The sequence below is a fragment of the Fringilla coelebs genome, assembly GCF_963513975.1.
Source record: "Fringilla coelebs genome assembly, chromosome: 3".
NCBI classification, from domain to species: Eukaryota; Metazoa; Chordata; class Aves; order Passeriformes; family Fringillidae; genus Fringilla; species Fringilla coelebs.
In genome coordinates, this window is record NC_140030.1 from 105,363,862 (window position 1) to 105,391,182 (window position 27,321).

At 49.0% G+C, this 27,321-nt stretch overlaps 1 protein-coding gene across 2 annotated transcripts; it reads left to right on the top strand.

Moving 5' to 3' along the window:
- The first annotated feature begins 1,671 nt into the window (after positions 1-1,671).
- PPP2R5D (protein phosphatase 2 regulatory subunit B'delta) lies at positions 1,672-27,300 on the top strand. Of its 2 annotated transcripts, none has more exons than XM_084201523.1 (16): positions 1,672-1,782; positions 2,571-2,672; positions 9,140-9,359; positions 10,367-10,566; positions 10,955-11,065; positions 12,421-12,513; positions 12,967-13,097; positions 13,209-13,268; positions 13,934-14,042; positions 14,891-14,944; positions 17,669-17,839; positions 19,811-19,938; positions 23,564-23,665; positions 26,156-26,228; positions 26,683-26,799; positions 27,136-27,300. In XM_084201523.1, the coding sequence occupies exons 1-16, from the start codon at positions 1,756-1,758 to the stop codon at positions 27,271-27,273; spliced, it is 1,836 nt and encodes a 611-aa protein (XP_084057649.1). In that variant the 5' UTR covers positions 1,672-1,755; the 3' UTR covers positions 27,274-27,300. The 2 variants fall into 2 exon arrangements, with proteins under 2 accessions (XP_084057649.1, XP_084057650.1); XM_084201524.1 differs by lacking the exon at positions 1,672-1,782 and adding an exon at positions 2,019-2,121.
- Positions 27,301-27,321: the final 21 nt, after the last annotated feature.

Below are 27,321 nucleotides of genomic sequence, written 5' to 3' on the forward strand. Positions count from 1 at the left end.
TCCCCTTTGCCTTGCGGCCCCATCCCCTTTGCCCATCGCTGCTCCCCTGACCCTTGTCAGTCCCCCACGAAGTGCCCACCACGCCTCCATCCTCCCGAAACTCCCAAGAACTCCCTGCCCCTGGAATCCCTGCCCTTTGCCTCACAGTGCCCCCAATGCCCAGGACTCCCGCAACCACTCCCTGTTCCTTTGAACGTCAAAAAACCCCCCTGCCCCACTGAGCCATCCAGTAGCACTGCTGCCCATGAAGCTCCCCAAAGAAGCTCCCATTTCCCCCTTAGCCCCTGGAGACCCTCAGATGTGCCCCCTGCCCTGCAGATGCTCAGAGGCTTCTCCTGCTGCCCCCTGATAATGCCACCTTCTCACCCTGCCTGCATCCACTGGGGCAGGAATTTCCCGAGGTTTGCTTCCATTTCTGACTTCTTTTTTGAGATGACCTTGGTGACCACCTTGTGGCACAGTGTTAGACAGAAATTAGGCACAAACATCAGTCACTAGACACTGGGACAAAGTCAGGGGCCAAATACTAGTTCAGTGAAGCTTAGTTTCACCAACCTCTAGGACCAAGGAAAGCCAATCCAGAATTCCATGTGACAGCTTTTGACAGGGAATGATGATAACCACAAACTCTTCAAGCAAGTGGCTTTTGCCTGCTCACATTGGCACAGTTTCCTGCTCACAAGAACCCAGATGGTTGTGCTGGGGTGTGACCCGTGTGGCCAGTGTCACTTGTGCATGACATAGAGGATGAACAGAAACCAGGACCTTGTTCTTCTCCTGGGGATCCTATGGAGTGCCAGTGACTGTCAGGTCAATGAAGATGATAAGCATGTTAACAATAAGCTGATGCACTCATCTTTCAAAACGCTCTTAAGGAACTTCTTCCCCACATGCCACACCAGGTTGGTTCCCCCAATGCCTGAAAAGACTGTGCTCCTGCTGAAACATCTCTGGATACTGCCCAGTGCTTTTTGTCCACCTGCACCAGCAGCTTGAAGGTGACATGTGCAGGCTGCTGGACACCATCCTCCCCCGTGAGGATGCAGGACCACCTGCCAATGAGCTAATCGGGCAGCCCCATGTGAGCAGGGACGTGTCCTGACCTCCTGTGCCAGGAACAGCCTTCTCTATATCAGCAGCCACAAAGCTCTGGCTGTGCTGGGCCTCACAGGCACATTTTCCCCCCTGGATCCACCAGCTTCATTTGCCCCCTTATTCCCACCGGCAGCCTTCCCAACACTGTGTATGGGAGCACTAACAAGCACCCGTCCCGCAAAGGTGGGGTGCAGACCCTGGGGCCAGCTCAGCTTCTTGGGGCTCCTCCTTCTCGAGCGATGCAGAGAGCCGGGAAGGCAGGACAAAGAGCCCGGGCACTTTTCCTCCCGCTCTCCAGGAACCCCCTGCACGCAGCGGGGACCCGAGAACCCCGGGCAGGCTCTTGCCGAGTCCCGGGGAGCCCCGCACACCCCGGCTCCCTCCCGCGGGAAGAAGCCGAGCCCGAACCCGCGCCCCGGCCGCTGCCCCGGAAGAGCCACTCCCGCAGCCCCGCCCCCGAGGGCGTGCCCGGCGCCCGCGCGCCCCGTGGCCAATCAGAAAATTCGGCCGCCCTGCGTCAGCGGCACGCGGCGGCGGCGGAGGCTGTTGCTAGGCAGGCCGGCGCGCCTGGCCCAATGGGAGCGGGGCGCTGCGGCCGGGCCCGGGCGCAGGCGGCGGCGGCGGCGGCGGGCGCGGAGCGGTTGGGGGCCGGCGCTCACCATGCCCTACAAGCTGAAGAAGGAGAAGGTGCGGCCCTGGGGGCGGCGGCGGCGCCGGGGGAGCTCCCGCGCGCGGCGCGGCGGCCGACGGCTCGCTCCCGCCGCCCCTCCCCGGCGCGGCCTTCCCTGGGCTCAGCCCTCGGGCGGGGGCGCGCACGGGGCTGTGGCCGGCAGGGGGCGGGGGCGCGGGCGCGCGCCCGCGGCGGGCGGGTCGGGTGGCGCAGGAGGGCGGCGGGGGCGCGCGCGGGCCCGGGGGAGGCGGGCGGGAAGGTGTGAGGGGCGGCCGGCGGTGACTCCGTGCGAGCCCGGCCCGGCCCGGCCCGCCCTGCGCGCTCCGCCGGCCGCGGGGATGCTCCCGGTGGGGGAGGTACGGCCGCACCCACGCCCCGGCCCCGCCGCTCCCGCCGCCGGCGGGGTGAGGGCCCGGATCCGCCTCTGCCGCCGCCTAGGACGGCTGGGCCGGGGCTGTGGGTGCCCTGGCACCGCATATCTCCGATGAGGCCGCGCCCCGGGGAAGGGCTGGGTGGGCACAGGGCCCTGTCTCCCGCCGGTACCCCGCCGGGGTCAGCCTGCGGTGACCGGGACGGGAGATGCCAGCATCGCTCCTGGGCTTGGGAGCTTGGCCTCGCCCTGGGCGTCAGCCGCCGCGGGAGCCGTTCGGGATGCCTTTCCCAGGGAGAAAGGGCTGGGAGTGGATGTCCGGAGCTGGGCGTGCTGCAGGAGTGGTCTGTGGCAGCTCACACCTGAGCTCTGCAGAGAGATGCTAAAATTCTGAACAAGGTGGAGTTTTCTCTGAATGTGTTCTCATCCTTTCAGGAGTCTCCAAAGTCTACCAAAAGCACTACAAAGCCTGGCAGCAGCAGCAGCAGCAGCAGCAGCAGTAGTGGGAAGGATGGTGGGGCAGAGAATTCGGAAGAGGTAAGGCTTTCACCTTGGGTGCAGCAGTGTGCATGTGCAAACTCATCTTTGGGGAGGAATTAAATCTTTCATTTTAGCTGCTTCCACCAGATAACACATGTCCACCAGGATCTTAAGAAGTCAGAGAAGGAAAATTGTCCCAAAAGGAACAATGACTATGGATGAGACCGGATGAGTCTCATACCCTACAGACCTGCAAAAAGACATTTGGCTCAAAGCTGAGGGCAAGTGGTGCTCACAGAGGTGGGCAAGGCATGGCAAAGTTGGCTGCAGAAAGGGACATGCCATGATTGTCAAGGAGGTGGAAGCCTGGCAGATGGGAGCAGCCTCCTTGCTCCTGTCAGAGCAAAGTGCCATCAACTCTGTTGTCACTTTGTGTCAGAGTGGGAAAGTAGTGAGAAGCAATGGGAAAAGATCTGTTCTGAGGCATTTTCTGGAGGAGTGAGATTAGAAAGTAATGGATAGGAACACTTGAAAGAAAGAACTGCTAGAGATTAAATGGCTCTCTTTTGGTATAACAGCCTTGTTGCTGAATGCAGCATTCCTCACAAGAAGACACAGTCTGTATTCCCAGATGTGCAGTCTCACTCTCAATTTGGGTGTTGCCAGGTAGATACATTAGAATGGCCTCAGCAGAATATAATGGTATGATAAGCTGTCCTTAGAATTAGCACAAAGTTGTGTTCAGTGGAACTTTTCTGGTAGTCCTGAGTTTGTCTGGCATTCAGGCAGTGGTTGTGGAATTTGAGAATTGTCTCAGAAGAATGTTATACACATCTGAGGAAGCATGCATGTATATGTGGTTTATTTATTTTAATGCCCCGGTTTGGCAAACAAGCTGTGCCACTTCTACATCCATAGAAGCTTGTGTGCTCTGGTCTTGTCTGGGACACATTGCACTTGTCATTTGGAGGGTGGGGTATGGGAGAGATGTAGGGCTAATCAAGACTAGGAAGAAATGTGTAGTACAGTGGCATGGTTGTAGACAATGTTACTTTAGAGTCTGCTCCAAAGAATAGATCTGCATTGCAGAGCCTCAGAAAATAAACCTACCACAAACCACTCAGTTTTGTTCTCACGCCTAACCTGCCATGTGGCCAGCAAGGAATCAGTCTTACTTTGTGTGCCTTGGAGCAGGCAGCAGTTTTGTAGATCCTCCATCCTGGCCTTTGCCTTGATCTGTTTTGTTCTGTGTATGCAGCTGAAAACAGCTTGGTGGGAGAGCTGCCTGCAGACTCCAAGGAAGTGAGAGAACTCCTGCGTTGGCATTATGGGGTCAGACTTACCTTTTATTTATGTGGAACTCTTTGCTGAGTTCACAGCTCTGGAAAGGTGTAGGAAAGTCTGGGTCTTGCAATGGATAGCCAATAAAGCAGGTCACTCTGATGTGCCCATCCAAATCAGCAGTGGCTGTGGCACTGCTCTCCTGGTTACAAGTGGTGCAGTAAGAAGGGAAGAATGTCACAGGTGACAGGGTTCCTTTTGTGACCTGAAATGGCATGTAATATTTGCCTGGGTGCAGGAGAAACTTAGAAGTGATGTGTCTAAAATTCCCTCCCACAGAACATACCTAGCCACTTCCTCATACTCCAGACGAAATCCAGCCCTCCTTTAAGATGGAAAGCCGTCTCCTTTGATCATAGGAACAGAGAGCAGAGCAGAAAGGAGACACCTCTGCAGTGTATACTGCCACAGGTCTCTTCTTCCTTTCTCTGTTGAGTCTGCAGTGAAGTTTGTTCCCTCTTGGTGCTTTCCTATCTCTGGAGTACTCTGCTGCAGAATGGAAGAGAGCCCTTTGCTTGATAAGAAGAAATGTATACCACTTTGAATGCGATTTTCTTGCTCTTCAAGAAACACAGAAAGGTATTTTGACTTTCACAATGTGCGAAGAATTAGGTAATGTGTGCTGGGAGCAAAACTTCCTTATGTCAGAAGCAAGAGGTGGTTTGACTTGTGAAACGCTGGGAGTGGTGTTGTCTGGTGGGGTTGATGGGCTGAGCCCAGCCTGGATACTTCTGCTGCCATTGTGAGAGTTTCATGCCCTGTGAATTCCCTTGTGGAGCTATGGTTGGTTGGTTGCCTGTTCTAGGGTGAAAATTGGGTGCACTAAAGAGATCTTTACTTTTTCTTCATATCTCAGTAGATGCTTAATGGGCTTGCAGCAGAGGAGCAGCATGTGGGCAGCCCTCTTCCAGTTTGTGCTTTTCTCTCTCACACCATGCTCCATGGAGCAGGGGAAAGAATCAACTTTAATTTATCCTGGTACCAGAAAGTTATGATTTGTTTTGCAGGCAACTTGTCTAGCTGGTGGGATGAGTAAAGCTTGTTGCAGAGCAGCTCTATTTTGTTGGATCTGGGCAAATGCAGTGGACAAAGAGCTCCTGTGAGGATCTCTGTGGAGGGAGATGGAGAGGGTAGGAGCCAGTCCAGAGCCCCCTAAGCAAAGTGCTTTGTTCTCTGCAGCAAGGGAGCTCTTAGTGGAGCTGATCTGGAGGGGCAGATATGTTGAAAAGCAGGCACATCCACAATGGAAGCCAAGTGTTGGATTCTCTCTTAAGTACAGGGGTTCTGCAGTGCTCTTAGTTTTACTCCAAGATGAGCATCTCTCTGATGTGAATAGCCAGCAGAGCTTGGCCAGCCCCTGGCTTGGGGGGGCAGTTTGCTGTGGAAGAGACAAGGAGCAGCGGAGTAAAACATGAGAGCAGGGAGTGGGAAATGAAAGGTATGTTTAATTCAGTCCCTCTGGAACACGATGAGTATGTGAATGCAGAGAATTTCTGTGTAGCTATTTAAGGAGGAAAAAATAAATAATGTCAGAGACCAAGGCAGCATTGAATGAGAGGATGAGAAAGAGTTACTCCTCCTGGCCAGAAAGACTGGGAGAGGCAGCTGGGTAGGGAAAAGAGTTAATGACCTGGAAGTGGGAGCAGGCATTAGCAGCAGTAAAGATGGGAGTTGCTCTGCAGCCTCAAGGGCAGCTTGGAGCCTTGCTGATGAGGTTTGCAGCTCTGGGAGAGGGTGTACCTTTTCAGTGAGCTGCTGTATTTTCATGTTTTGCACATATCTCCATGGGGCTTGTTACTGCAGTACCTGGAGTTCATTATTCAGAGACAGGCATTACAGTGTGTTCGTGTTACTTCTGAGGCAGAGAGCCTCATTTTAATAGGGAAGCTGTTTTACAGCAGACAAAGAGAGCAGGTACTGACTTGAGGGATGGGAAGGGAAGAGTCATCTGAGGAGGAGGAGCTGAGAGCAGATCTGGGCTGGGAAGCTTAGCAAGCAGGAGATGCTCAAGGGACCAGTGAGGCAGAAAGGGCTTCCCGAGTGGCGATGCACCCAGCTGCAGTAGGAGTGCCTGCAGAGGTGAGGTCATGCATGGCTAGGGGAGAGCAGGAGGAGCTAGCACAGCTCAGGGTGGCTGGGGGAAGAGGATTTCTGTTCTCTGGGGTGAAGAGGAATGGCACAGAGCAAGCTCAGGGCCTGGGGCTCATTGACTTGTGCAGGCAAGTTCCTGACTAGGAGGAGAGGTGGTGGGAACCAGTGGGGAGGAAGTGCTCTGGAGGAAGGGAGCCTGTGTGCAGGAGTTCTGATTCAGTTTCATTTAGGGGTGGCCTGTCCTGTTGGCACAAGGAGCTGCTCCACTGCAGTGGGGAAAGTGGGGCTACCCCACTGTGCTTGGTGCAAACACCTTGTGCTATTCTCTGGTCACTTCAGCATGTTCAGTGTAACAGGCACAGCAAACAGTGTCCCCCAAGCTGTTGGCTTTGTCATGGTGTGTGAGCCCTGCTTGTTGGGAGGGGGCTGAGCCTGCTCAGGTAGGGAGGTGCCTGTAGCCATGGAGCAGTTGGCTGGTGTCGGTAGCAGGGAAGGAGTCTGTACACGAAGAGAAAAGCTTTCAGGTTCAATATTTTCCTGTGTTTTCAGGGATGGAAACTTCTGAGAAGTGTTAGGAAACTTAAAATAAGCCTCTACTGCTTCATTTGGCCAAGGTAGGAGGTGTTGAAGGCAGCAGGACAGCAGGCCTGCCACAGGAAGCACCTCCTGAAAGCAGGAATTCAGCTTGATCCCAGAAAGTGCCTGTACAAGCAGCCCAGCATAAACCCTCTGAGCACTGCAGCATATGAGTATATCTGACCTCTCCAGCCATCAGGTTTTCCCTAGCAGTCTCAGCTGTGGGACTTCTGCATGTGCATGGCTGTTTCTTAAATAGCTGGCAGCTAAACCTGAAACTGTTTTGTTTCTCTTGCTGCAAGATGTTGAAGACTGTGGACTGTTGAAGACTGGTGGACTTTTCCAGCCCCCTACTGCAGCCTGTTCACATGCATTAAACACACCATGCTCTGAACATTTGCCTGTGGTGTTTCTGGGTGGGTGAGGAGTACCCAGGCATGTTCTATCAGCTAGGAGGGCCCACGTGTCCTGCTTCCTTCAGTGTTGCCTGGGAGGCCACCAGTGCATCTTCTGCTTCTCTCTCTACCATCTTTGCTCTGTGGTGGCTCAGCATTCACATTTTTCCCTTCTTCCCTGTGGAAGGAGAGTGATGCAGAGGCAAGGGTTCCCAAAGGCATCTGGATAATATTTTGAGTGGCTCACATTGCCCTGATAACCAAATATTCAGGGTGAGAAATGAACTTTTCAGTCTTGGAGGCTGGCCAGCAAGGCTTTGTCCTGGCTTAACTGAGCAGAGACTACTCTTTAGGATAAGTTGCCTCCAATTTGTAGTCTGGGCCTGCTTTGTTTGGCAGACACTGCAGTTTTTGTCACAAGCTCATCTGGCTCCCTCCTCTCATCATGGGACAACACTGCTCTGTGAAGGGAATTGAAACAAATGTAAACTGTAGAGAGTTCAAATCTTGTTGTATTCCCCCCACCTTGGCTTAGAGCTGAGCTTGTTACAGAACCACTCAAGATTTCCTTCAAATAGAGCCAGACCAGAACCAAAATTTTTCTGATTTCTCATTCAAAGTAATGGCTTGGCAAAAAAAAATTATGTTTTGCCTTAGGCCCTGTTGTCCACGGGGAGTCTTTACACTTGTTCTACAGATCCCAATCTGTAGAGCAGCATCTCCTTGTACACAGCTTTCCCTGTTCCTACCTTGCTGCCTTCCCACATGCTGCTGGTACAGTAACTCTTGCTCTTGCCCTGTAGTGCTGTGCTGTAGCTCTTTGGAAACCAGTTCAGAGAGAGGACTGTGCAGAGTAGCTGCAGCTCAGCCAGGAAGAGACTGGCTATCTGAAGGGTGGCGAGCTCTGCTGAGCTTCTGCACTCCCTTAAAACACTGCTGGTCACTGTTCTGGTGAGGTCTGCATTCCTAGCGCTGTGCTCTATGTGGCAGCTGAGAATTATGGGGAATGAAGAAGGTGATGTCCAAGAATTTCACTCACCTCTGCTCCCCATCCATTGTGCTGTTCTTGCTGTATCCTAATCAGGTTCATCCTGGAACTCCTTGGCTTCATGTACCTGCAGGAAGGAGGTGGCTCATGCAGCACAGCCAGGGTAGGCTGGGTGCTGGTTCCAGCTAATCCTTCTGCTTCCTGGCAGGATGTTGCCCTCTTTTGTCTCAGTTTTTCCACAGGTTGGGTCAGTGTGAAATTAAAGGGTCAGTTATTGAGTCATTATGGTCTAAGTAGGACTTGAACCAAGAGAGCTTCAGCAAGGTCAGAAGAGAGGTGAGCTGAGCAAACACTGGCTTGAGTTTCTGGTCACATGCTAAACACGAGCAAGTACCTCTGTTAGTGCAGTGTAACAAGAGTGCAGTGGGAGAGGAGAATGCAGGCAGAGAGTTTGTGTGGCTGAAAGGAGTGATGTGGGAAAAGCCCATCTTCAGAAGTCCAGACAGCAGTGAGGCAGAGATGGGAGAGAGCAGCCAGGATGGGCTGAGAGAGCCCACAGCCTGGGATCTAAGGTTGTGTATGTTTGGGTGTATGATCCATGTGGTTTATAGGTGCTCTTGGAGCATGAATGCGGCAGTGATTGTCATGGTCTTCACTACTGCCTTTCCAAGGCCTTTATGTCTGCCCTGTACTACATGCTTTGCTTTTTCACGAGTGATTCCCTGCACAAGGACAAGGAGGCAAATTGCTGGTTTTCTAAACTTGCTCGTTGTGTGTTGTATGGAGTGCTGCAGAGACAGCAGCACACTGAGATTTCTGTTTGGAGCACAGAAAGTTCTTATTTCTGCTTCATGTAATTTTGTCACAAGATTTGACTTTGCTTTCTACATCCATAGCACTGGCTGTGCCGAGAGGCTCCTCTGTGGTACCTTGCAGACATGAGTGAAACTGATGTTTACTTTGCAGGTATGCTGCAAAGGCAACCAGCAGCTCTAGAGCTGGTGAGATGCTCTCAACTGCAAATGCAACAGTGAAAAACCTGCCTGGTTTCTTCATTCCAAGAAGGTGCTGATGGCATCTGCTTATGAGGCTTGTAGGTAAAAGCTTCTGAGTTGTTTTTTCTCCCTCACCAGGCCCAGCAGCCTCAGCAGCAGCCTCAGCAACCACAGCAACAGCCACAGCAGCAGCCAACTTCAAATAAGCGGCCCAGTAACAGTGCTCCCCCCCCAACCCAGCTGAACAAAATCAAGTACTCAGGGGGACCCCAGATTGTGAAGAAGGAGCGCCGGCACAGCTCTTCCCGTTTCAATCTGAGCAAAAACCGGGAACTGCAAAAACTCCCAGCCCTCAAAGGTAAAGAGGCAGTGGGGTGGAAGTGACCTGCATGGCAAGCTGCAGTTTCTCCAGCTAGTTACATGGGCAGTGCAGCAAGGATGGTTCTGGGAAAGGTGCTTGGCTTGTTAGCACATAGAGAATTGATGGATGGTCTAAAATAATCAGAGTATTCTCAATGCAAACTTCATACTTACCTTCCCAGCTGAGGTATTTAAACCTTCTTCTATGTACTGAGCATTGGCTCAGATTCTTCAGCAGGTTGGGCAGGAAGGTGGTAAAGTGCAGAGACCTTGGTGCAGGTTGTCCTTGGTTCCTACATCCACCCATTCCTGGGGAAGGACCAGGCTTCCTCCTCAGTGTGTTTCCATTGCAAATTATGATAGTGCAATTGAACCTGTCCACGTTAGGGCAGCTTAGTATTAGCACTTAGTGTACATTATGTTGCAATTAAACATGAGTATGGACAAGGAGAAAGCATTTTCAGCAGTCATTGAGGCAGAGCCATTTCTGGGTCTTGCTCACAGACACAGACATGCCTCTGGGGAAGGCCGAGGCGGTGTGTAGTTTCCAGTTGTATCAAAAAGAGAATGTGTTAATGTACAGCTCCTGCTACCCTGGCCCTGTTCTCTGGCAGGAGGGTTAGGCTACAGTGTGTGCCGCCCAGCTCCCTTTGTGTCTCTGGAGTGCAGGACATGCCTGCCACTGCTCTGTGATTGGAGCTGGTTGAGCTCCTTTTTCAGTGTAATCTGTACACAGAAGAGATCAATGCTTATCAGGTTAGAAACTGCTACCACATTTGAACTCCCCTCATGGGATAGCTGCTTCAGAGGTCTGGCAGCATCTCTGCCTCCCTTGTGCCATGTCCAAGCAGGGATAACACTGCCTCTGCCTCTTCCCCTCCAACATCAAGGGCAATGTGACAGGGGAGGGGGAAACCACAGGGAGCAAAGCACAGTGCTGCCTGGGTAAAGCAGGAAGGTGATGTGCCTGTCTGCAAGGACAGATGTCCCTGCTTTCTCTGACAGATGCTCCTCCCCACGAACGAGAAGAGCTTTTCATCCAGAAGCTGCGGCAGTGCTGCGTTCTTTTTGACTTCATCTCTGACCCCCTCAGTGACCTGAAGTTCAAGGAGGTGAAGCGAGCAGGTCTCAATGAGATGGTGGAATACATCACACACAACCGGGATGTTGTCACCGAGGCCATCTATCCTGAAGCTGTTATCATGGTAGGGCGTGGAGCCAGTGTTTGTGTGGCTTGTGTGCCAAAGAAATAGGGAAGTGTGGGAGGAGGAGGGGATGGGGATTTGTCAGAGGGGAGTGTGACCCCAGTCCTACCCATTCCTTATCTACCCACCTCCAGAAAGAGAAGTGTGTGTGGGGGTGGTGCTAGTGACAGTGCCTGCTCTGGGGAGAGGTGGAAGCTCCTGTCTCTGGCACAGACTGCACTTGGGGAGGTCCTGTGCAGGCTGTAGCCCTGCAGCCTGCAGGAAGGGCTCAATGTGTGGGCACAGCTGTGACAAATCACAGTGTGGCACTGCAGTGAAGGATTTGCTGTATGGAGGACCATTGTGAGATGTCAAAATGTCATTCATGCAACTTTTTCACTCACCTCAGTTTTCAGTGAACCTCTTCCGGACACTCCCACCATCATCCAATCCCACAGGAGCAGAATTTGACCCTGAAGAAGATGAGCCTACATTAGAGGCTGCCTGGCCACACCTTCAGGTGAGGAGCAGTGGGGGATATAAATCTGGTGAATTTATCTCCAGGATGTTGAGAGTCCGTGTAGAGGCTGCCATCCCTGCCACTGCTGCTTCACTGCAAGGGTTGCTGGAGAAAGACCAGGCCTGCCACCTGGGGGTCTGAGGTGGCTCTTAGGTAGTGCAGGAAGCAAGGGTGTGCTGGGAACTGGCTGATGCCTCTGTGTAACATTCACCTGCAGATGGCTTTAGACAGACTAGGTAAAAAGGGTTAGGAAAGTGACAAGTGAGCATGGTTTAGCAGAGCTCAGCAGTAGAAGTTGGGAGGAAAGCTCGAGGCACTTGCACAGGGATGTGTTGTCAAGCAGACAAAGGCAGAAAAAGAGGCAGGTACTGCAGGATGAAGCAGAAAATACAGAGAGAAGAAATAAGATGTCAATCTGCAGCAGTGGTTAATCACTTCTCACTGCTGCAGTTGACATAGGGATGTGAGCATTGATAGAAATAGCATGTCCTCAGCACCACAGAGTGCTGTGAATGCTAGGTAGCATTTGTTTCTCAGAATTGAGTCAGCAGCAGCCAGCATGGATTTGTGGCAGCTGAATGCTGAGGTTTTTGGTCAGCACCTCAGTTTTTTCTTTACTGCTGTCCTTGGCAGCTAGGCCCGACCTGTATATGCATGGTCCTATCATCCCTTCAATTCCAAAGTCAGACCTTTCAAATGCAATGATGTTGTTTGGCCTAGTGGCCTCTCAGAACCACTAGGAGAAATGAGAGTGGACTCAGCCCTCTCAGAGAACAGGAGGACCAGAAGTTGATGTTTCAGCACTGACAGCCTTCTTAAAGCAAGCTGCCCTTTGTTTTCCAAGTGGGACACAGCATGCAGCTTTCCTGGCTTAGTGAGGCCAAGCCAACCTTGAGTCAGTACCCAGGAGGCAGAGGACACTGCATGTTTTTCTGGGGTCTGTTTCATTTCTCTGCTCTTCTGTTATTCCTTGGCATGTCTCAAGGGCGTCCAGTGAGTCTGAGCCTTTGCCATCTCTGGAGATTTCTGATCTCTCCAGGGACGTGTGCTGAAGATGGTAGAGGAGTTTCCCAGGCCTAATGTCTTAATCTGAGTAGGTGGATGTTATCTTTGGGGGACCTGAGGTGATGAGATCTCACACAGATTTGGGCAGTTATGTGCCACCAGAGACCCTGCCCATTAAAGCAAGGGCTGAGTTGATCCCACTGCGTAAGGAAACACTGGGTTTTATGCTCTTGTTTGGGCTTCCCAACCTTTCCATGGATCCTTAAGGAGAAGGAAAACATAAAATCTGAAGTAAACACTGGTGAGAGGACAGGGAGATTTCTAAGTAATTTCTCCTTTTCCCCTGACAGCTGGTGTATGAGTTCTTCCTCAGGTTCCTGGAGTCGCCTGACTTTCAACCAAATGTAGCCAAGAAATACATTGACCAGAAGTTTGTGCTATCTGTAAGTAATTGCTGCCCCTGCCACTGTGCACCACCTTTATGAAGGACCTGCAGCACATTTTGGTGCTTGATGATGTGACTTTTCTTTATTTGTCCTGAATGAGCAGACAGAATTTTCTGGGCAGGGCAAGACTGTGTGTAAGCTGTAGTCACTGGAACTCATAACTCATTGTACAGATGGAGAGGGGCATGGGGGCCTTGCAGGGGAAATCTTGGGATGTGCAGCTTTGTAGAATGTGCAGGTCATCACTGTGCTTCTGAAGGTGAAAGAAATGATGATGGTTCCAGCTTGTGACTAGGAGATCACATGTTTCAGGGAAATGACCACTGTGCTCAGGGTGCTGAAGGCATCACTCAGCTGAAAGGGCTGTTTTTGCCACACAGGAGCAGTGCCCAGTGTTGCTGGTAGCTTTGCCCAGACAGGAAGGCACTGACTGAATTTCTCTCCCCACAGCTGCTGGATCTCTTTGACAGTGAAGATCCCAGAGAACGAGACTTCCTAAAAACTATTCTGCACAGGATCTATGGGAAGTTCCTGGGTCTGAGAGCATATGTGAGGAGGCAGATCAATAATATATTTTACAGGTGAGGTCTTTCTTAGTACCATTTAGACTCCCTGTCTCCAGCATTTTTCCTTCCTCTTGCTTATCAAACTGTATCCAGCATTTGGCAGTGACTTCTCATCCTTCTCTTTAGATTCATCTATGAAACAGAACACCACAATGGGATTGCAGAGCTACTGGAGATCCTGGGAAGGTAAGGCCACTTTTGGGAGTCCCAGAGGGCCCATTCTGAGAGTGGCCTCCCAGCCCAGTGTGCTGTGTGAAGAGGCAGTGCCTTCCTTCAGCAGTCCTTGCAGGAGGCACCGCTTCCAGAGAATCTGTCTGACAGAGCATGAAGTACTCCCCAGTGTGCTGATAAATGCAGTGGTAGCCTTCTCCTCCCCAGATCTGTCTCCTGTTCTTTATTGAGTCCAGTCACACTTGCCTGCTTTCCTCAGCAGGGTGAAAGAGCAGAGCTCCTCACAGCTCTGAGAAGCCTTAGCAAGGGGCTGCCTTCTCCCAGGTTTCAGCTTCCCTTCTGTTTGTGGCCCTGTTCTGCTGCCATCCTCCTGTTCTGTGATGCACAAAGCTCAAGCACTGAGCTCCTTCCGTGCTGGCCTTCCCCTGAGGTTCTGCCTAAGTGTGTGTGGGCTCAGTCTGGCAGGGACAGAGCACAGTCCAGGCTCCATCAGAGGCATTTTCCTGTGGTGCCTGCCAAGGACACTCTCACTGAGCTCAGTGTGCAGGCTGGGCTGCAGTGACCACACTTCTGGTGGGTGCTTCCTCAAGGGGCTGATGAGAGTTAGTGTGTCTTGTCAGGTGAGAGGCACTGTATTTCTGCTGGGTCAAAATTTTAACAAGACTCTTGTTTCTTCTCAGCATAATCAATGGGTTTGCTTTGCCTCTGAAGGAAGAGCACAAGATGTTCCTCATCAGAGTCTTGTTACCACTGCACAAAGTGAAGTCTCTCAGTGTGTACCATCCACAGGTGAGAAGTGCTTCAAGTTCAAGGGCAGATTGGGATTCTGCAAAAGCTTCTAGCTGTTAAAAGCTCTATATATTTATGTTAGTTTATAAACTAATTGTTTATAGCTGTCCACGAGGCCACATTGTACAAAGTTCTTGCTGTGAGATGTTCTGGGCTCTGCACTAGTCCCATACTAAAGTGGTTGTTCCATTCTTGTGCTGTCTGGGCCTGTGCCACTGAACTGTGGGAGGGTATCCTGAGATTTCCCAGTGTCTTAATGCTGTGGCTTGCTTGGTCTTTCTGTGCTGGAATCTTGTGAAATACTGGGGGCCTGCTGAAACCAGAGAGGTAAATTTCCTAGCTGCAGTCATCAGCCTGTGCATGTGGTGTATCAGCTATTAGTCACCACTAAGATATGTGGAGAGGTTAGCATGCTACTCTGCTAGATTGGTTTAGAGATTAATTTCTTCCAATTTTGAGTACATAACAGAAGAATAGAGAAGATGAGAACTTGGGATAGGAAGTGAAAAAATACGGGTACTAATTAGAGATGTCTGTTCTCTCAGCCCTATTTCTGTGGGGCAGGGCTTTGTGTCTGGTTTGCTCTTCACATTGTGTGCAGCTGTGCTTTCATCTGAATGTGTTGGCTGTGGACTGCTCTGGGTGACTGAAGTTTTGTCCCTTGAGTTGCACAAATGTCCTGAGTTCAGGCCCTGCCTGCTTGGTCTTAAAGTCTTCACTTGCCATTGGTAAACTGGATTTGTTTAGAGCTGCAACATAATGGGCATGGTGTTACTTCCAGCCTAGGAGATGGTAGCACTTGGGTACACTTGAGGAAGCTCTAATCTTGCCATGTTTTTTTCCTACAGCTGGCATACTGTGTTGTACAGTTCTTGGAGAAAGACAGCAGCTTGACAGAGCCAGTGAGTAATCTTGCTTCACTTCTGTGTGACAGTCAAGTCCCAAAAAGCTTCACAGCTTCCTTAGAGCAGCCTTTTTCACCTTTGCTGTAAAGAGGCTGGGAGTCAGTGGTATTGTTTACTGGGTTTGCTTGGCTCCCTGGGGATAGAAGGGGCTGTACTGCTCATGTGCAAGCCTTTAGCATTCTCTCCTGAAAGCTTCAGGAAGGTGGGCTGTAATCTTCCTTTATGCTTCAGATCTTGGTGTAGCAGAAGGAACAGGATACCAAGCTGTTCTTCCAGGGCAGAGCTTCTGGCTAATGAGGGATACTGCAGAGACAAAATACATGACCATCTGATGGAACTAGAGCTTGTGGAGGCCCTGAAATAGTAAGAGTTCCTCCAGACTGTTGGAGTTGGCTGCAGAGTTGTGGGGATGAGGTTAGGAACCTGGGACACAACATCTACTTAGGCATGCCACTGTCCCTTCATGAAAGTATTCTCCTTCCAGCTTTAGCATCAATTTGCTACTTTTGTAGAGTTAAGTCATGTTGTAGACACATTTACCTTCAGGATATAGTGCTGGGAAACAGCAGGTTCTAAAATGTGAGCAGTGTAAGTGGTGACCTCACATATTCTAGTTACTGTCTGCACAAACCTGCAGTGTTAACCAGGCTAAATGCCAGCTTGGCAGAGGGTGCAAGAAGGAGACAAGTGTTTCTCCACCCACTATAGGCCAGGAAATGTCTTCTACAGAGCTGAGCTTCTCAGGCTCAAAACAGCAGATGGGCAGAGAACACACACTTCTGTCAGTGTAGCAGGGAGCACCAAAAGTGTGAGTGTTTTAATGAGTAATGCTGGCTAAGGTCGTTCTGTTCTGTGGCTCAAATGTGTGTGCTCATGGTGAGCCTGCCAGTGCTGGGTAGAAGCTGGTCAGCTGTTTTCAGCTTTCTGGCTCCCCAGCTCTGACACCAGCAGTGCTGAAGCAGACCTCCTAGCTTTTCCTTTAAACCTGGGTCTTCCATTTCCTATGTTCCCAGAAGCCTACTCTGAAACAAACCACTTAAAGTAGCTTCCTGATCATGCTGAGTACTTCCTGTGGCTGACATCCAGTCCTACAGCCTGCTGCCAAAGCACCTCAAAGGTTGAGGGAGAAGAGAGAAATAGAAATCTGTCAATATTCCTAGGCTTCACTTTGCAGCTTATTCAGACAGTAAAGCTCTGTAGCTCATCACTTTTTTCTGGATAACTGTTTAGTGGCCCCTGGATTACAGACCCAGGTCTGGCTTGGTGCTTGTGGAAAGCAGTAGAATGACCAAATTTCACTACCTTCAATGGATGTTGTGTTGTGTTTCAACCAAGACCATACTGCCACAACTGGGTTCTGTTGAAGCACCTTGCTTGTGAAGGTTTTGAATAGACCCCCAAGATGTCTGTTGTTACTGAAGTCTGGAAGAATTACAGGGCTTGTGCGTCAGCAAGAGTCTGAATGCACAGGGAGATGTTACCAGCAGTGCTGGAAAGAGGCCAGATTGCTCCCTGGGTTCACACTTGCCTCAAATCGGCCTCCCAGAAGCTTGCTCAGCAAGGCTTGACATGGTAGCTCTTGCTTCAACAGCAGTCTGAAAGACTGTTAGGTGAGCAAGGCCTCAGATGTGCTCAGTAATAGCAAACACAGGCTCCACACCACCTTAGTTGTAGGTGAAGTGACTTCTGAGTCATTGAAGCTAACTCTTGCCTGAATGGCAGACATGAATAATGACAAACATTGAGAATAATGGACTGCTGGTTTCTCAAGGCTTGAGTTGGCAGAAATATAATGCTCAGATATCTCTAATCCTGTTGTTGCATTGCCCACTACTGTCCCTCTGCTGCTCTGAACTTCCCAAGTGCCAACTTCAGGATCAGGTAGCTGAAGTACAGAGGTTTGAAAGGGCAGCTCAGCTGTGTGTGCCTCTAGTGTCCATAGAGTAAGCATCTCTTCTTCCAACAGAGTGAAGGTCTGCAGCATCTTGGATCCTGCCTTTATAGTGTCTAGAAGCAGATGGGTAGGACAGGAAGCAGTAGTAAAAATAAATAAAATCTAGTGAGGTATAGTCCTTCCATATTCTTGTAAGCAATAGTTTTACTCAGCCAGAAGTTGCATTTGCATTGTCATACTTAATTATAGGTGTAAACTCCATAAACTTGTCTGTTCCATTCTGGAGTCGGTTTCAACTCTGAGTCTCTACAAAGTCTTGCAAGAATAAGTTCTATAATCCAGTTACTTTTGTGTGAAGCAGTATTTCCTTTCCTTGTCCCAAACCCATCCATTGCTTTATTTATTCGGTTCTCCCCAGTATTCAAGCTCTGTAGTGTTTTGAATAATGACTCTTCAGAGAACTTCTCTATAGCATTTCCAGTTTTATAAGTTGAACTTCTATGGTTACTTTGCACTGTCTGCCAGCTGCTGCCCACTCCAGTTTCACCCTTCTGTGTTAAGCTGTGGTGGGGGATAAGAAATGATTGTAAGCTTTGTGCTTGTAATAAGAAACCATAGCAGCCTAGAGAGAGCTGCTGCCATGAGTGTAACTTTGCAGAGTTTGGGCTTTTGTCTTCTTTCTTCACTGATCACCCACCCTGACTTACTGAGAAAGTCTGTTCTGTTACTTCCTCCCCTCTTGCTGTTGTTACCAGACACTTAAAATTTTATTTTGCAGCAGGTGTTGACTTTGAGCCTCTAACTCTCTCTGTACTCTTCCCACTCAGGTGATTGTGGGCTTGCTGAAGTTCTGGCCAAAAACTCACAGTCCCAAAGAGGTGATGTTTCTAAATGAGCTGGAGGAGATCCTGGATGTGATTGAGCCATCTGAGTTTGTGAAAGTTATGGAACCTTTGTTCAGGCAGTTGGCCAAATGTGTCTCCAGCCCACACTTCCAGGTAGGTTGCAGCTCAGGGAGGAGATGGAGCACTGACTTGTAATCCACTTGGTATGTGAGGGTGACACCACAGTTTTGGGCTTGTGTTTGGCACGTGGAGGTGTGACCAGGGTGAGTATTGGGGCGACACGTGGTGGGAAGCAGTGAGAATCCTCAGTACAACCACAGCAAGAGCTCCAAAGAGAAAACAGAGCAGATCTGTGGAGCCTCTCCTGCTGCTCTGTGCTGTTCAGCACTGTGTACTGCAGCAGGCTGGGGCTGGAGCACAGGTGCTCTGTCACCTCCTGTTCTGGCTAGCAAGGACAGAGGAGATCCATCCAGGGTCACCCTGTTAAAGCACTCTGCAGTATTGGAGAAAGGCCAACCAAAGACACTGTGCTGGGAAAGTCCTTTGTTTTATTCTGGCACAGGTAGTAAAGAGTGAGGTAGGCTGGAGAAGTGCTGGAGTCTGTTTCTTCTTTGTTTCCAATGAAGGGAAACTGGTTGTAGTAGCTGGCTAATATCATCTCTGTAGTTGGTTGTCTTAAGGTTTAAAATGTACAGGGTGGTGGGACCTGCTAGTAGCTCCTAGCAGGTGTTCTTCACTCACTGTTCTGGACTGCCATGAAGAGTGCCCAGGAAGAAGAGAGCTTGCTGGTCAAACACATGGTTGACCTAGGTATAGGTGGAGTGTTAAAGAAGAAATGACTCAGCCATCTCCCAGTGAGAGTAACTGCACAGTGAGGCAGGCTGGCTTCAGTTTGTCTTTGGGTGTAGAGAGGTACAAAGTCATGTGTTTATAGGCCAAAAATAAGGTCAGTCTAGGTCACACGTGTATGTAAAAAAAATCAGTTTTGTGCAAAGGTGTAGGGAGCATGATTGAAACCAGCTAGACATGGATTACTGGTGTGGTGGTGGGAACCAAAGGACTAATGTGACCTTTGGGTGTGGAGGCAGCTACCAGATACCAGAAGGAACTAAGGAGCTTGAATAAAGTAGGGTAAAGGCTGGAGGAGAGATATCCTGTACTTGATAGCAGCCCTCATCTGCTGCCAAACTCTGAAGAACAATGCTGAGAAACCTGGAGAAGGTGCAAACACTTTAGAGCCTAAGAGAATTAGCCCCAAAGGTGTCCCATACAGTCAGGCTGAACAGTCTACAGCTTGTCTGAAGAGCAAAATTAGGAATTGACTTCTTGGTGAGTCTGAGCACCTTGCTGGGAATGAGTTTTCTCTGAGTGGATTCTGTGTTCATGTGGCAGAAAAAAGCTTAACCAGATCTTGAAAACCAAAAGCTAAGTAAGTGGACACAAAGTGAGTTTCATTTCATTCACTTGTGTGGAATATTAAGGGGATATAGCAAGTTCTGCATTATCTGAAAGCAAAACTGAGTCTGGATGTCTCTTTTTCTAGGTTTTAAAGCCATTCTCAAGCTTGCACTAAATGCAGAAATTAGCCTGCATTGTCTGTCACTGTGTGGAAACTTGTTTGACTCGTTTGTCTTGTTAGAGCAGGATGGCTGCCCCAAGATTTTCCATATTTTCACCTTTACTAAATCAGGGGGTTGAATTGTTGGACTGGTGGCTGAAGCATGCTTCAAAGCCCTGAGAGACTCTGTTGTGGGAAAGCCAGGGAGGAATGGAACTTTACAGAGGACAGTCTGAGGAAATGAAGAAGGCTTGGAGCTAATTTGAATTGGGACCTGTAGTAGATGACACTACTGTCCTTAAGTGTTCTGTAAAGCGTGTTGGAATCATGGGTATATTGACAGTAGGCTTGTCTATTCAAGAACATGAGTTTTGTCCCAGAAAAGCGAAAAGTGTCTGGCAGAGGCTAAGGTAAAGGAAGGATGAATGGCCTCAGAGAAGTTCATGAAGGTCAGCCCCGTGCTGTGGGGAAGCATGTGGGCTCCTTGGCTGGATGGTGGCTTCCCTGTGCACCACAGGAGTTACTGGAAGGAGCCTCTTCAAGGATGCCTTTCTCTCCCGCTGCAGGTGGCAGAGCGAGCGCTGTACTATTGGAACAATGAATATATCATGAGCCTGATCAGCGATAATGCAGCCAAAATCCTCCCAATCATGTTTCCAGCACTCTACAAGAACTCCAAGAGTCACTGGAACAAGTAAGTCTTTCCCCCATGCTCTGACACTTGCTAGATTGTTTGACTCACTGGCAGTCTCAGGGCATGCTGCTGCAGTGCAACAATGCATGGTGCTTGGTGGCAGCAGCTGCTGAGACAAGGGGTTGGTAGTGGTATCAGCATGTGTAATGGAAAAAGATTTCCTGAACCCTCTGAGTTTTCTGTCAGCACCCCAGGAAAACCAAGACCCTTGTGCCCAACTAGTCTGCCAGTGTCCCATTAGGGGGATCCTTCATTGAACAGTCCTGCTGGGTCAGTTCAACTGACTTACTCAGGGAAGTATGCCAACAGCATAAGAGAAACCACTCAGCAGGTCTTCCATTTTATTTGATTATGTTCCCTGCTGCTGGTGACTGCCAATGCCTGGGAAGAACTCACACTGACAGTTCATGGAATAACATTCCTTATAAACATAAAATTGTGACAGGCTAAGGTTCAGGGACTGCCAGTGAAAGTATCTGAATGCAAAAACATATTCAAAGCAATTCAGAGAAGCTCTAATTCCCAGTAAAAGTATCCAGTGTGCAGAGTACATTTCTTACCCACAGGGGAAGAAGATGGGTTCAGCCTGTTGACTGATCCCAGTAGTTAGAATGGAGTCTGCCTTAACTAACTCCTATTCTCAGCTTACTTTTATGCTATTTCTTTATTTTTAGGTGGAGCTGGAGTGACTCTTAGTCATACATGCCTTTGTTTCTGATTGGTGTAAAATTCTCTCACTTTGCTCACAGGTGTCATCAGTAAAGCACAGAGCATGTGCCCCCTGAGGGGTGGTCACACTCTGGGGTGGGAGATTTTGGGAAGGGGATGTGTATTAAAACAATTGTGTTTTAATGAACAAAGCTCACCCAAGGAAGGTGATTCTGGGAAGGGGATTGTGTTAGTACAATTGTGTTATGGTGAACCGAGCTCATCCAAGGAGGGTGATTTTGGGAAGGGTATGTGTGTTAATACAATTGTGTTATGGTGAACCAAGCTCATCCAAGGAGGGTGATTTTGGGAAGGGGATGTGTGTTAGTACAATTGTGTTATGGTGAACCAAGCTCACCCAAGGAGGGTGATTTTGGGAAGGGGATGTGTATTAGAACAATTGTGTTTTAATGAACAAAGCTCACCCAAGGAAGGTGATTTTGGGAAGGGGATGTGTGTTAGTGCAGTTGTGTTATGGTGAACCAAGCTCATCCAAGGAGGGTGATTTTAGGGAGGGGATGTGTTTTAGTACAATTGTGTTATGGTGAACCAAGCTCACCCAAGGAGGGTGATTCTGGGAAGCGGATTGTGTTAGTACAATTGTGTTATGGTGAACCAAGCTCATCCAAGGAGGGTGATTCTGGGAAGGGGATGTGTTTTAGTACAATTGTGTTATGGTGAACCAAGCTCATCCAAGGAAGGTGATTTTGGGAGGGGGATGTGTGTTAGTACAATTGTGTTATGGTGAACCAAGCTCACCCGAGGTGGGTGATTCTGGGAAGGGGATTTGTGTTAGTACAATTGTGTTATGGTGAACCAAGCTCATCCAAGGAGGGTGATTTTGGGAAGGGGATGTGTGTTAGTACAATTGTGTTATGGTGAACCAAGCTCACCCAAGGAGGGTGATTCTGGGAAGGGGATGTGTGTTAGTACAATTGTGTTATGGTGAACCAAGCTCACCCAAGGAGGGTGATTTTGGGAAGGGGATGTGTGTTAGTACAATTGTGTTATGGTGAACCGAGCTCATCCAAGGAGGGTGATTCTGGGAAAGGGATGTGTGTTAGTACAATTGTGTTATGGTGAACCGAGCTCACCCGAGGTGGGTGATTTCACCACGGTTCCTGGCTCAGCCACAAGACACCTCCTATCTCCCGTGGCTGACAGGCCCTGTGCAGTTTATCAGCTGCAAAGCACCATCGAGGTTCCCTCCCTGCCAGGACTCCAAGGGAACTTGGCTGAAGTGTTTCCATTCCACTCCACCCTCTGTTCCATCCCCTCAGCAGGGGCTGTGGCTGCAGGTTGTGTCTGTGGGGAACCATCCTGGAGCATGCCAACAGCATTCCATCCAGGGAGCAGCAGCTGCATTTTACCCTGTAAATCCTGTACTGTTACAGCTTCTGTTAGGATGTGAATATAACTTCTCAGTGTCCTCTAATTTTTCCCCCAGCCATCCCTGCACAGCATGGAAAAGGGCCATAGCAGACCAGAGTGGCTTGCTTCTGCAAGGCTTGAGGCACCTGCATTTGTCAGCCTTGGGGCCATTGAGTCTGCATAGAGTTTGATACCTGCCTATCACTAATGTTGCCAGTCTCTCAGAAGTGTGCAGTAGATTTTCCATCTGACTTCTGGCTGCTTGTTAACTAATTTCCCACCCTTATGTTCTCTGTGACCAGAGAACTTGGCTAATACAATGCCTGACTCCTTGCATACAGGAAAAACAGAGAAACCAGAACTAACTGGGCAGCTGTCCATGTCAAATATTGTCCCCTGTGTCTGATTCCTAGATGCTACTCTGTTTTATGGTTCTCTTATCAACTTCCTTTCTTCTGACTTCTTCATTTAATTCCTTACCTAGTTAATTCAAGTTTAATTAATTTGATTTAACATACTTCCTGTAGTGAATTGCTAAAAATTAATTCTGGGGAGGCTGGACAAGTCCAGAGCTCAGAAAAGGACTTTATGTTCTTGTCTGAAACCCTTCACCATTTCCATGTTCCCTGCAGCAGCCAAGATTCATGATTCTGCTGTTCCTGTCTTTTCTGGTCTGCTTCCCAGTGGTATTGCAGAAGAAGTTCTGAAAGTCTTTTCCTCTTATTTCTCCTTGTCTTTGAGCCACAGACACATCTTCTCAGGGCAGGTTGAGTACCTCAGATTCTCCTCTTCCTTCACTAGTTCATCTGTTTAGTGAGACAGCCTCCTTAAGTCCAGCAGGGTTGCATCTCTCTTCAATATTCCATTTGCAGAGCTGGTAGAGACACAGAGCTTAGTCTGCTGAATCTCATCTCTTGCCTCTGGGTCAGGTATTTCAGAGACAGCTTCAGCACTTGTTTTCATTCCCTAGGAGAGTCTTTGTCCCATAGGGAGTTCACACACAGTGCAAGCTGTCCATAAATCACTGGCACAGAGCTGACTTTTCTTCTGTGATATTCTGTGTGCTGGTTCCCATCTCTTCATGGCTGCTTCCTGGCTGTGTTTTGGGCAGCTCACTGGAAAAGCTCATGACCAAATATTGGCAGCCCCAAAAAGTCATTGTGTATATGTGGTGTGAACAGTGGAAAGCACTAAAATCCCCTTGAAAATAGCCTTGAACAGGCCCCTAGCATCCTTCATTTCCCACTTCTAACTGCAAGAAATGAACACATTAATGTGTCTTTTTGCACTCATTAGTCTGACCACAGCAGGCCTGTCCCAGGGTCTTTTTTTTCATCTCCATCTCTTTCCCCCTGTTGTACAGTTCCTGCTGTGTTTATGGAAGGGATTTTGCCATGGTAAGAGCTGGGATTGTGTGAGAGTCTTTTGTCACATCACTGTAGAATGAGTTGCTGCTGCTGTTACCTCCTGTCTGTGCTGCTGGTGCCAGCTCAGGTGTAAGAACCTGCCCACCATGACGTGTTCTCCTTTCCTCATTCCTTTGCAGGACAATTCATGGGCTGATCTACAATGCACTGAAGCTCTTCATGGAGATGAACCAAAAGCTTTTTGATGACTGCACACAGCAATACAAGGCAGAGAAGCAGAAGTGAGTAAGAGGTTTTTGCCAAGTAACTTGAGCTCATCCTAAAGTCTCCTTGGGGTACAGTAACAGATGGTAGATGCCAGTAGGGAGAGGGGAAATGGAAAGGTGGTAAGTAATTCTGTCAAAAAGTAGGATTCCTTAGCCATAACTATTAGTGGGGATGAGGTGTGTCCTGATAAAAACCCTTTCAGTCCTCCTGAAGCAGGTAGCCTAGAAAAGGTTGACAGAGTTTGCTGAGTCATGAGCAAATAGATTGCCATATAGAGAATGCTCAGCTTTGTTCTGCCTTGGAAATACTTACCAGTTCATAAATGTTGTAGTGATGTCAGTAGAATCTATTGCTTTAGAAAGGCTTTTCTGAAGAGTTTTGCTGCAGTGGGCATAATGCATCTTTCATGCCACAGGATGCTTTTAATTTTCCAGTGATAAAGATGGAATATTTCCTGCAGTTTCAAAGAGTGAATGGTGGGGATAAAATCTGAGCTCAGCAAGTACCTGTGCCATGATGCTGTAAAGAGGAAAGAACTCCACTTTTTCTGCTGCCTTGTGCTGATTTTGGTGCTTCTATGGCTTGCCTTGGTGAGCTGAGTCAGTCCAGTAAGCGAGAAGGAAATTTCTTTTTTTTTTTTGATCTATTTTCTGCTGACTTAGTGAAATAAAATAGTAAAAAAATGCTCCTCATTCCTGGATGAGCCAGGGCTGCTGGTGGGGAGAGCAGAGCTAATCCTTGCTGGGGGTGTGGAACTCTGGGGTACATTCTGTTGTTTTGTGAAATAGGAGTAAATAACTCGATAATAAGTAATAAGTTGATTTATGAATCAGACCTTCAGATGGGTAACCTGCTTATGGAGAAACTAAGGTTTTTTAGGATCTAAAATGACAGCAAGCAAGTTTTCTTTTTTTTCCCATTCTAGGGCATTTATGAAGCCCACCAATATTTTCACATATATTTTAAGTTACAGTGACAGTACATTTCCTACAAGATCTACCTAGTGTTTCCATCAGGAGTTTTCTCTCCCTGTTTAGCTACTGGCCTGCTGAAGGTGACTGTTCCCAGCACTGGTGTGTGACTGATGGAGAATTGTTCTGAAAAAGCTCAACAAAACAGCTCAGTGCTGTCCAATAAAAGGATGGGTAGTGCTGCAGTTTTCTGCTCATGTTAGGATGATTTTTTTTTTTTTTGTCTAGTGCCTCTGTGCTTAATTAGGCTTCAGAAAACCTTGTACTGTGAACTAGAAAACAGCATGTGTGGGAACGATTGCATGTGCAAACAAACTCAGGAAAAGGAGAGAGTTGTATGTTCATTGTTAGGCTGCAACCAGATGTTGAGAGGTCTGATTATGGCTTAGCCTCATTTTTAATTAAGTAACATGCCTACAAGTGACATGCCAGCTCAGGCCTGTCACTGCTGCAGCCACAGCCAGGATCATCATGAGGGACAGACTCTGCAGGAACATGTGGTGAGGCTGTCTCTGCTGTTCAGTGCAGATGGGCTGACTGCACCTTTCTAGTCTCCCCAGACACCTTTAAACTGTTTGGATTATCAGAATCCTTTAGAAAACCAGTGAGGAAGTTGGGGCAGATGATGTCTTGTCCTGAATGGGTTACTCATTTGGGGTGCTTTGGGGTTGGTTTGCTGGAGGTGTTTTTGTGACCCTGTGTTTTCTGGTGGAGTAATCTGCTGCTTGGCAGCTTCATTCTCATTCTAAGCCTACATGACTTTCAAGAGTGTGATGTCATTACAGAGTATAAGAACTTCCTTAACATGGATACATAGGGCACTAGAGAGACTAGTAGCTGGGATGAAAGTCATGTAGTTAATAGAAATAAAGCAGAGATTTTAGTGCAGATGTTTAAAATGTAGAAGAGAATAACAAGGGGTGATGGATGCTCACCTCTGTTTGCAGTGAACGTTCACTGTCCTGTGATTTATAAGTGACCCTGCTGAACAGTCACTTCACATGTGTGCCAAAATCTCTGCAAAGTTCAAGAGCTGTTCCTGGGCTGTTTGGGCAGCTCTCTGGTGTGTTATGGCTAGAGAGAGGGGGAACAGTGGGCAGTGGAAACCCAGTTCTGTTGGAAAATATAGTTTGTCCCTCTGCATCTGGAGAGCACCAGGAAAATGTGTGTTTGAAATCCAGACTGGTGTTATGGTGTTACCCCAGACATTCTGGCATTAAACCAGACACTCTGCTCTATCCTGGCAGCACAAAGCCAGGCCAAAAGTACCAGTGCAGCCCAGTGTTGCCACCCTGTGCTCTGAGGTGAGCGAGGAGCATGCCTGCCCTACCCTCTGCTAGCCATAGTGTGTCCCCTCTTCTTGCCGCACATCACCTGTAGATTTAGAATTAGGTAGAATTAGGGGTCTCTGAATGGCAGAGCAGCTCTTCCCCTTGCCTGCACTTTTCTGCTTTCTCTTGCCTTTTATCATCCTGTGAATGAAAGCTGCACTTTCCCCAGGAGTTCACACTTGCTCTCGCTCTCTCTGTGCAGGGGAAGGTTCAGGATGAAGGAACGAGAAGAAATGTGGCAGAAAATAGAGGAGTTGGCTCGACTGAACCCTCAGGTGAGTGACAGCAGGACCTAGAATGAATGAGGCAAGAAAGTGCTGGGGGTATTGACCTGCTTCCTCAGCCCATGAGAGCAGGTGGTCTCAGCATCTGATCTCAGTCCTGTGGAAACTGCTGCCGCAGTGGTGTGTCTCTCTCAAAAAACAGTGTCCTGGGAATGTTGTCAGTATTTTATCAGGCTGTCCCTCTGTAGCACTGACCTCTAAAGTACTGCTCTATAGAGAGCATGTATGTGTTTATGGACCACACTGTGAACTGCAGCTGCACATGCAGCGTACTGGGAGTCAGGGGAGGAGAGGATACTCTTCCCTGCCTGTGTCCCTCCTGCTGCCTTTCTGGGGGCCAGAGAAGGCAGCTGGAAGAACTGTGCCATGCCATGCTAGCATGCTGGGGGAGAAGGTGTGGTGTTGGATAGAGTGCTGACTCTCCAGCTGTCTGTGTTGTCTGCAGTACCCCATGTATTATGCACCTCTACCCTTGCCTTCTGTGTGCTGTATGGAAACGGAGACCCCGACTGCAGAGGATATACAGCTACTGAAGAAAACGGTGGAGACGGAGGCTGTGCAGGTGCGTAGGTGACTCGAGTCCTTTCACAGTTGCTCCCATTCCAGCCAGGACATCAGCATAGCCAAAACTGGCTCTTTCTGAAGGTAAATGCCACTACTCTCACCCCTCATCATTAAGAGATCAACCTGTAGTTTGAAGAGTGGAGTTTATCTAACCTTCTCACTCTGGAAAAAGTGCCAGTGGGACTTCCTTGTGTCCTTTTGGTCTGTGTTTGGCTCTCAGCCTGTCCTGAAGTATGCTGCAGTGCCACCTAGCATAACCTAGAGCAGTTGGAGTCAGAGGCTGAAGGCATGAAGGGTTTGCTACTGATTCCTGACTCCTTTGATTTGTTTGTAGATGCTGAAAGACATTAAGAAGGACAAAGTTTTGCTGCGCCGGAAGTCTGAGCTTCCGCAGGACGTCTACACTATAAAAGCCTTGGAGGCCCACAAGAGAGCAGAAGAGTTTCTCACCTCAAGCCAGGAGGCTCTCTGACGGGCTCAGGAGCTGGCCCAGGAAGCTCTGCCCCATCCCTTTCCTCCA

Excerpts from the sequence above, each read along its gene's own strand:
- PPP2R5D (XM_084201523.1), top strand. The coding sequence starts at position 1,756 with ATGCCCTACAAGCTGAAGAAGGAGAAG. Across the intron at positions 19,939-23,563 it reads TCCAAGAGTCACTGGAACAA|GACAATTCATGGGCTGATCT; the intron begins GTAAGTCTTTCC and ends ATTCCTTTGCAG. Across the intron at positions 23,666-26,155 it reads TACAAGGCAGAGAAGCAGAA|GGGAAGGTTCAGGATGAAGG; the intron begins GTGAGTAAGAGG and ends CTCTCTGTGCAG.